The following is a 10,878-nucleotide window of genomic DNA, read 5'->3' on the forward strand; positions in this document are numbered from 1 at the left end:
TAAACGCATTCTTGAGAGAGTCTCTCCCTACCCAAACGTCAGTCCAGAATTTAATAGAGGATCCACATCCTAAAGACCTATGGAAACCACCATCTACCCACCCACAACCAATCCCTTCCCTGTTATGACTAAGATTTCCTAATTCTCTCCACCAAGAAGAACCTCTCCTGAAACACTCAAAAACACCGCCTACTCTATTACTTAAAAAATCATCCCCATATCTAGATCTTAAGACTTTCACTCAAAGAGCATCTCTCTCGATTAATAATCTCCACCTCCATTTACCTAAAAGAGCTAAGTTGAACACAAACAAATTTTTAACCCCTAGACCCCCTTCATCTTTTGGCCTACAAACATTCTTCCACTTTACCCAATGAATGTCTTTTCTCTCTTCCCCCCTCCCCCAAAGAAAACGTCTTTGAATTTTGTCAAACATATTAATAACAGAAATTGGGGCTTTAAAAAAAGAGAAATAATATATAGGTAAGGAGCATAAAACTGATTTAAGGAGAGTTACCCGACCACCGAAGGATATGAGCTTTTGCTTCCAGAGAGATAGTTTCTTTTTGAAAATATCAATTAAAGGAGACCAAGTGGAGAGCCGTTTAGGATTAGCTCCAATAGGAATCCCCAGAAATTTGAAGGGTACAGAGCCAACAGCACAATTTAACATTTCAACCGCCTTCATAACAAAGTCTTGATTTGACTTAAGACCCATGAAGCTACTCTTGTGGAAATTAATTTTCAACCCAGAAGCCAATTCAAAATACTTTTCAGCACCAAAACATTATGTACAGAGTTCTCACCAATTAGAAGGGTGTCATCCGCATATTGTAAATGAAAAAGAATCACATCATTTTTGCCAACCTTATACCCAGTGAATAAGTTCTTCGAAACTGCTGCTCTCATTATGCCGCTAAGACCTTCAGCACCAATTAGAAATAAAAAAGGTGCAATTGGGTCCCCTTTCCTCAAACCTCTTGCCATAGAAAACTCTTTAGTCGAACTCCCATTAACCAAAATGGAAACTGAGTTTGAATGAAGTAAATTTTTAATCCACATCCTCCACTTAGGACAGAAACCCAATCTATCCATCATATAAAGAAGGAAATCCCAGTTTACCGAGTCGTAGGCTTTTTCAAAATCCACTTTGAAAATGAAGCAATCTCCTTTTTTTCTTCTTTCTAGCTTGGTCAATAACCTCATTAGCTACTACCACCCCGTCCATGATGAATCTGCCTTTAATAAAGGCAGACTGACAATCAGAAATAATCAAATGAATCACCTTTTTAAGTCTAGCAGCAAGAAGCTTGGAGATGATCTTATGAATGCACCCAATGAGGGAGATAGGCCTGTATTCACCGAGACTCTGCGAGCTATTATTTTTTGGGATTAGAACAATAAACGAAGCATTACACCCTCTAGGTAAATTCCCAAAAGAATAGAAATCTTCCACCATCCTGATAAAGTCATCCTTAAGACACTCCCAAAACTTCTTTAGAAAAGAAAAGTTGAAACCATCAGGACTAGGGCTTTTATCACCATCACAACTCCAAATTGCTCCCTTGATCTCTTCTACCTCAAACTTAGTTGTGAGAAAGGCATTTTCCTCAGCAGCCAATCGATTGAAACCAATACCATCAAGAGAAGGTCTACACCCAGTGCACTCTTCAAATTTTGCCTCAAAAAAGGAGCTAATATAATTTTTAACTCTTGTTGGGTCTTCAATCCACTCCCCTTCAATTGATAAACCAGTGAATTTCTTGAATTTCTGATTCTTATTTATCGACAAATGAAAGAATTTTGAATTAGAATCACCGTCACCAATCCATCTTTGTCTAGATTTCTACAATAGAAGGTTATCATTTTGTCTCAAGAGGCGTCAAAGTTTAGTAGTAGCCTTACGTCTCAAATTAACATCTTCAGTTCCTAATGACATGCATCATGGAGGCATAAGGATGGAGAGAATACTTTATAACTAGGTTTAGATTTTATACTGTTTTTTAATATTTCACAACTTCTTTTATTTGTTAGTTGTAATTGGGTTCGGAGTTAAAAAGCCCAATAGAAGGAAAAAAACATTACTAGATTCATGTATATTAAATAGGGGTGAGCCTAATTCGAATAAGACTTTGTCCCTTATATTCTGCTCATTATCCTAAATGTTAATCATGTCATTTTTTAAATTTGAACTCGACCTTAGACTCGAAGCTAATCTGACCATAAATATCAATTGGGTCAGCCTTTTAACCTTAACCTGACTCTAGACCCAATTAAATATAATGCATACATCTTTTACATATAATGAATATATGTATATATATATTGTTAACCATATATATATATATATATATATATGGTGATGAACAAATTAGAGAATCAATAACACTTTCGATCAAAAAGATGTTATTACTCTGTACATAATTGAATAGAGACACATACAAACATGATAAATGAATAACTATGAGACAGGTCTGGGTTGGGTCATGTTTGTCTCATACCCGACCCTAAATATTGATTGTGTCTAATTTTTAAACTTGAATCCAGCCTTATACCCAATGAGACCCGACTCTATTTGAGCCCGATCGTGATTAGATCAAGTCGGGTGAGCGGGTAAGATCAAATTCTGCGCACCCCTAATATTAAGTGTTAGTCGTGACTAAATATGGGCATTTGGGCAAGGAAACTAGTACTTTCTCCCTCTTTGAAGAGGAGCGGAGCTAATCTTAATCACAGTCCAATAGATAAAATAATTCTTTTATATTGAAAAATAATTATGATTGTTAATTTTTTTTTCATGTGTCACAATCCTCATCCAATATAGGAGAAGATACTCATCCCTTTTAGCTATATGGAAATAATATTTTCCCTCTCTTTGAGGGTGCAAGGAACTTGAAGATGTTGAAAGGAAGGAAGGTCCCAAGTAACATGAATATTGAGAATAGTTGTTTATGAACTATTTTCCATAATTATTCACCAGAGAACATTTTCCATAATTACTGTTGATCTTATCTATATTATTGTCGACCTTATTGTGATGCTTACTTCATACCAAGCAAAATGCCAAATAATTCCTAACTCGCCTACATGTATGACATTGAGCAGATATCATATTTTCCTAAATGTATCTCATTCTCTATCATAAACTAATTAAATATTGTCACATAAATAAAAGATTTTTAAAAATAAAATGTAACATTTTTATATTACTTGTTAAAATCTAATTAGTTCGAAATAGGGAATAAGAACATTCTTGATAGTAGACGATCTTAGTTTGTATGATATTTGCGTGTATCATCATATCGTGTGTATGCGGTCCATCTTCATTTGCTTTGATTTCCCAAATATGATACTAGTAGATAAAATATAATCTCCTTTCTTATGGGTCCTTCTTTGTTTTCTTTTTCGTTTTGCAAATAAATACGGTTATTAACATGTGTTAGTCTTTTGTTAGCAGAACACAATATTAATGATTCTCTCGTTGTAAATAGTTTGCAGTATATATGCATTGCATTTTGAGCAGAATTGTCGTGAAGTCATCTGCAATTTAGATAGTTATCCTAACCACAGTATTGTGTAAGTGCATACATACTCTTACTGTAATTCAATTTTTTTGTTATGAAGGTTAAGTTTTGTTATAGAGTTAATATATCATGTCATTATTCATTTAAGAATTAGTAATGAGGAGCACAAAAATAGTAAATGGTGCACTAATATGTCTTTCTTTCTGTATAGAGGAAATCATTTGTTGTACATCAATCATGTAGTTCAAACTAATGACTTATGCCATGTTAATATTATATTGTTTTAAGAATGACAATAAAATGGATGGGAATCATATTTATACTTACTAATCCTGGACTTGAATTAGATTGAGTTGAAAATATTGTTATTATCCTTGAATCCGATGGGAACTCACACGAAACCTATATTTCTATATACGTACTTTCTATATATATGTGTGAAATTTCTATTTATATATATATATTATATATAATTTTGTTATTTTATATATATTAATGGGCCTTAGGTGAGTTTGAGATATCATACCAGCTCTATTAAATTCTGAACCTGAAAGTTGATCTCATATAGAACTCGAATACGAATATGTATGGGTGCAGTTTTCATTATCATATCCCTACACTGTTTGGATAAATCTAACCTCCCTATTCGGCATATATAGAATATTTTAAGTTTTTAATGCCGACGCATATATTATTTTGTCCCTACGAGAAGCCCAACACAATAAGTTTACAGATCCTTTAAGGTATTATGCGGTCATGGTCTGAAACCTAACCTTATACATGAACTCTCTCATGTCGTAATAGAATTTATGTTTTGAGTCTAAGTTCCGTCTAGAGCAAAATCTATTTAGTTCTGTAGTTTAGGTTTTTTAAAATAATATGGAATAGTCAAAATTACATTCTTTTCTTTCTCATTACTCTATTTTTACAGTTCAATATCGCGTATTTTAAATGTCTTACATAAACATCATATTTTTAGGTATTATTCACCGTGCTTATTATTGCACTATTGTATTGCATATATATAACAACGCGTTATCAAAAAAGTTGACTGAAATTGTCGGAAAGTCTTGCTAACTGATAGGGCAAATCGCAAGCGCACGATTATGTCGTCAAGTAATAAAATATCGATCACACGAGGACTGTAAAACTGCTTCAATTATAACAATTAATTTATACTTAACTCAAATAAGGAATAAAATTGAATTTAGAACAATTGCCAAGAATAATTATGAAAATAATCAAAAGAGATTGAAATCTAATTTAGGAAGAGTTCCCAGGATAAGGGTTATCGCTTTTACACTCGCAAATCCTTGTTTTGCTCATTTTCATGAACTTTAAGTTGTGAGGGCGATTTGCTCTTTGATATGTGTCACCCTCTCTCGAGCTCCGACACGTGTACTCAATTGAAGTCGCACCTACTCTCGTGGTACGATTATCAATCAAATCCTTTACTTGGATCTTTCTCTTTGTAGCAACCCAAGGTGAAATCCAGAAACCCCCGAGAATCCTAATACTACTCTCGTGAATTAGGATTCTAGTTTGAATAACTTAATGATCAGATAGTTGGGTTCACCTCTCGATCCTTCCCCAATTTATCTAGGAGGTGTAACATGTCGGTCAGACAACTCACACAAATAAAACCTAGTTTAATTATTCAAATCACAACACTCAATGAAATAAAAGTAAGAACAAGTATTTATTGAATCTAAAAGGGCATAGCCCCAATCCTAGAAACAAAGGGAATTACTCACTCATGATGTAGAAGAGAATCCTAAATTCTAAATTAGAGAATTGTAATGTAAAAAAGTGTCAAATCCTCGAGGGAAAACCCTTATTTATCTTAATTCCAAAATATTGGGCTAAGCCCAACAAAAAAAATCTAAAAAATATGAATATAATATAACATCTATGACTTCTTTTGGTCCTTCAAATGTTCTTCGCATAGCCTCGACACTGAATTCAATCTTCTTGCACCCAATCTCTACTCTTTTTTGCTTTAATCCATCCAAATTGCACAACATAGCTAAAAACATCCGCTCAACCCGAACAAAGAGAAATAAAAGCTAAAAACAATCATAAAGTCCTAATTATGTCCTAAAATGCAAGTTAAATGCAATACAAATGTAGTATAATTTCACATTTATCACCAGCTGATTTAAAGATATAATCTTCATGCTCCTTACCAACATCAAAAGTTGACTGAAATTAAAACATATATACATTATATTGCATGCAAACACATACATATACGTACATTGCATGCAAATACATATACGTACAATGCATGAAAACACAAAAAACACACAAACTGGAAAATAAATTTACTGCTATTTCATTCCAAATATGCTCTTTCACGACATTCAACCTAACATCAATCCATTTGCTGAATGTTAGCGGCATATTCTGCCTAACCACAACCTCAATATAGCTTACCAATGAGTTCTCATCCTTCAAGTTTAATAGTTGGCCTTTTGAGTTCCATTGAACTTTTATCTTCACATCCTTACTTCTTGCCTGAATGTCACTCTTCATGGAAGTCATTCCAAGTGGAGTTTGTTTTTTAGGAACGATTTGTTTGTCTTGTGGCATCGATGTAGCTTTGTCATCACTGTGAGAATCATGATTACCACTTTTGGAAGCCCTGTTGAAGTTTTTTTAGGGTTTATGAGAGTATAAGGATTTTCTGAGAGTTTGAGGTTTCTTTTCGATTAAGTTTGAGATCGTAGAGAGAACTGATTCATCTTTTAAATATTTAAATTGTAGTAACAATTCAACAATATCTTCTGTAGATTGCGATGTTAATAAGACATCTTCAACATCATATATTAACGATAGCGTTGCTGTATTGACATCTTCAACAATATTTCTTAAGGGTTGCGTTGTTGTTTACTACTCATTTTCATGAACACATCAACAAGGCTTCCTGGATGATGCGCTTTAGAATAGAATCTAATTGAGATCGCTATGTCAACTTTGCACTGTTGAATATAATATAATTGACAGCACAATCTTAATTATGTGCTGTTAAACTGAACTCATTTTCCAAATTAACAGCGTATTCCTAATTATGCGCTGTTAAATTAACATATTATATTACGCGTCAAAATACAACATGAAAATAAGTTAATTAACATGAAGTCGAATGAAGTAAATTACCATACTAGTGAGTACATTAAGTTTTGTTTATTGTGTTTATTAAGTTTTGTTAATTTGCTTATTGTGTTTATTAATATAGGACTGCAAAAATATTAAACATTCCCTTCAAATAAATAAATAAAATATAAATTAACATCCAAAATAATTGTTCATTCTTCATTCAAATAAAGTGTCAAAATACATTATAATGAACTAAATGATTTGGTAGATGATAATATAATGAACTAAATGATTTGGTAGATTACAATGAACTGAATGAAGCAAATTAATGAACTAAATGATTTGGTAGATTACAATGAATGAAATTAATAAATAGAATGATTTGGTAGATGAATGAACTAAATAATCTGCAGATTAAATCTTCATTTCATGCAAATCTTGTATAACAACCACTTTCCTTCTGAAATTTGTGTCCTTTTACCAAAATCAAAAGACGTTAAAGACCTCATGGATAAGATTTTGATAATGAGCTAAATGATTTGGCAGATTACAATGAAGGAAATTAATGAACTGAATGATTTGGTAGATTAGTGAACTTTCCTTCTGAAATTTGGGTCTTTTTTGCCAAATCAGAAGATGTTAAAGACCTTCTTAGCATTTTTAGCACTTCGAGTTGTTGAGATATACTCACTACGTTTTTGTTATTCCTTTTAACAAAACTTTTCCTTTTCTTTTTGTCTTGTATTGCTCTTTTTTTTATTATGTTGTGTTTTCTTCCTCTTATCTTCATCTCCTTAGGTGCCATGAAAAATTATAAAAGGAGACAACATGAAGGAGACAAAAGAAAGTGTATAAAGCAGAACATGAACATATTCTTACTGGTGAAATAGAATATAGATTGAACCACAATATTTATATATGAGAAACCATTAATATTTTAAGAAACGAACAGACACATAACCACTCAACCGCTAATATTTCCAGAGACGAAGAGACGCATAACCACTCAACCATTAATATTTCAAGAAATGAAGGGACACATAACCACTCAACCATCAATATCTCTAACACTTAAAAAGTCGTATATAATCAACAACGCATAATTAAGAAAGCGATGTTAGTATGTCATCCTCAACAATGCTTATTCAACACTGTGTTGTGCAATTGCTGAACATTAACTGTGTTTCCTATCACATACGATGTTAAACATAACTCATTCAAGTCAGCGCTAACGTTACTGATGTTCAACAGCATTGTTTCAAGAATGTGTTGTTGAAGTTACTCACATTGACAACGCTTGCTTTAGTATGTGTTGTTGATGTTCTTCCGCATTATTTTCAACAGCGTCGTTCAAAATTGCGATGTTGGATGATCGTTGTTAATTACAATGTATGGCGTAGTGTAATTATGCTCGAAATAGAGATATCAATGAAGTGGATACACCATCTTCCTATATATCTATCTTATACTCATAACAAGAGATGAACATTTAATATTATTCTTAAGAAATTCAACTATTTATGAGTGTTAAATATGGCTTATATTCGGGTATAGTAGTTAGGATTATGTTTACTTTAAATGGTAGCTTGAGTTTCAAGTAACTATCAAAATTTTCCACTGTATAAATTCTCTATATTTTGCCTTTGTGTAAAATTAATTCAACTTATTGAATATTAATCCATTCATCCAATTCTATTCATTGAATGAATGAAATACACATTTTTTCTTGCTCTTTGATTTTAAAGATGGTATCAGAGTAATGTATCTATTTCATATTGTCTTTTTTTATCATCATCAAATTTTCATTCCTCCCCTTCACTCCTTCATTGTTCAACACACAAGAAGATATGAGACATTTTTAGTAAATCAAATGTCCTTCAGAATCACTCTTCAAATCCAGATGATGCCAACAATGCTAAGTTTATTGAAGTTGAGATAGCCTGATGCAAAATGAGGAGTGAATATGCTGGTAATCGGTCTAAAAGATTACAAAGGCAACCTAGAGCGCCAATTGAAAGAGGATGAGACCTTTATAAAGAAAATGGCAGCAAAATCTTTATAGTTCTTCTTGGTTAAATCACCATTATTGTCCTTCTTAGTTGGTCTTTTTCTTTATCAATCTCTTTTACAATCTTCATATTCTCCATTTCTCTATATTCTTCTTAATATCTTGGAGGCAATTATCGCCCATATTTCATCAAAAATATTTCTTGTTATCCTTGAGCAAAAAAATGCTCCTAATTCATCATATTCTTCTTGATATTCTTGAGGCAAATTGCTTATATTTCTCTTCTTTTTTGGCCAAGAAACCAATATGGTATTTTTGAGCAATGATATCATTGATCTCATTTGATATTCTTTCTATTATGTTGGTTCTTGATGAACAACTACTTTCATTTCATTCTCTTTTAAGAATTCTTATATTTCTTCCATTAATTCTACTAGCACAATATTCCTAGTTTCATGTACTATATTTTAAAGAATTCTTATATCTCTTGAAATTTCTTTAAGACCCTAATGACATATTTGGGATCATTATTTCTTTCTCTTCCTCTTCTTCCTCGATATTTCTTGTTTTCATTTCCAAGATTGCCATTCAACATGTGATGACTCCATTATGACTACATGTAATTTTGCTTTGAGTGTTCATAGTCTTCATCAAAATTTCTCCAATCTTGACATAACAGAGGATGTGACAAAGGTAGATACAACATCATCTCAAAGTATTCTTAGTCTGAGATCAAGTTCTAATATTCACCTCTCTTTTATTGGTGATTCATTATTTCATTGGTGGTTCTTTTAAACTTCAGATCTGACTTTTCACGTTTGTTACCTTCTATCCAAGGTGAGAGTTAATAGTATTCATACTCTCCATCTTGAGGGGATGTTAAATAAGGTTTATATTCGGTTATGGTAGTTAGGATTATGTTTACTTTAAATGGTAGCTTTAGTTTCAAGCAACTACCAAAATTTCTCATTGTATAAATTATCTATACTTTGCTTTTGTGTAAAGTTAATTCTAATAATAAAAGTTCAATATATTTTCTTCTCTTTTTGCTCTTTCAATTCTCTTCTTTATTGAATTGCCAAGAAACTAAGAATAAGTTATATATATTATTCTCCACTACGTTTTATTTCTTCTGCTCCAAACATAGATTAGGCATGAAATAAGAACTTCAATAAAATCTTTGTCCATCATAAACTATTAAAAGAATGATTCTTTCTTTTTTAGGTACATATTCAAAGAATGATTCTAATTTCACAGTTATTATTAAATCTTAATTCTAATAATAGTTGAAAGTTTTGAAAAAATTTCTTCACCATGCAAATTAAAGAGGTAATCAACAACCTAGGTGTTGGTGTAGTGGTGTCAATCATTACTAAATATTTATGTAGACTAAAAGGTCAAAAATTTAATTTCTAGGATGATACTTATTTGGATGGGCAGTCATGCACAATAAAAAAATTATTTCTTATCAATAGGCTGATGAAATATCATTGGTTATAGAATTATAGCAAAAAATTAGAGAGTTGGAAAATTAAGGGTAAACCTTCAACCTGAAGTATAACTTGAAGGAAAGTGACATACACATAGGAGTATAGGACTAAAGGAGGTAGTGGCTATGGGGTTTGTAACAATAGATATCAAAATTCATGAGAGCATTAATTAGGGTTTTGAAGGAGCTAAGGTCAACAAGAACTAAAATGCCAGCAAGTGAGGCACAACATTAAATTTTCATAGAAGTTAGAAAAAGTCAAACCAGACCCACATGATTAATGCCACAAGTCACGAGCAAAACTTTTAAAACAACCAAACTAAGAACTAAACATCAAACCTTGTGTCCCACTTATGGTTGATGTAGAAGAATGGGATATAAAGTATAGAGTACACTGTATTATAACCTTCCTTGCAGGATGTATGGTCCTGAAATGGTTTAAGTTTCCACATATGCACCACCCTGTTGACCTGTGTGTGATGCACCATTTTTCATTGAAGGAGTCGGCAGCTAGACAAAAATAGGTTACCATTAAAAATATAAACAAGTCTCCTAAATATAGTTTAACAAAAAATTAATATTTTTTTATTGGAAATGAGGCATGTATTTAACAAAATGTAAAATGTTGGATTTGAATTTTTCAATGTCAGTATTTTTTAATATTCTTTAAACGATATTCTTAGAATACTTGAATTTGATAAAAACATATGATATATTTAGTATAATGGAAAAAATAAACTTAGTTTCATGAGATTATA

General features: G+C 32.0%; 1 protein-coding gene across 1 annotated transcript; it reads right to left on the reverse strand.

Moving 5' to 3' along the window:
• On the reverse strand, positions 1,139 to 6,116 carry LOC109335433. Its single transcript, XM_019571565.1, has 2 exons — positions 5,853 to 6,116; positions 1,139 to 1,846 (listed from the first exon to the last, which is right to left on the reverse strand). The coding sequence occupies exons 1-2, from the start codon at positions 6,114 to 6,116 to the stop codon at positions 1,139 to 1,141; spliced, it is 972 nt and encodes a 323-aa protein (XP_019427110.1).

Source organism: Lupinus angustifolius, chromosome LG20 (assembly GCF_001865875.1).
Source record: "Lupinus angustifolius cultivar Tanjil chromosome LG20, LupAngTanjil_v1.0, whole genome shotgun sequence".
NCBI classification, from domain to species: Eukaryota; Viridiplantae; Streptophyta; class Magnoliopsida; order Fabales; family Fabaceae; genus Lupinus; species Lupinus angustifolius.

Excerpts from the sequence above, each read along its gene's own strand:
- LOC109335433 (XM_019571565.1), bottom strand. The coding sequence starts at position 6,116 with ATGCCACAAGACAAACAAATCGTTCCTAAAAAACAAACTCCACTTGGA. Across the intron at positions 1,847-5,852 it reads ATATTTGGAATGAAATAGCA|AAATCTAGACAAAGATGGAT; the intron begins GTAAATTTATTT and ends CTTCTATTGTAG.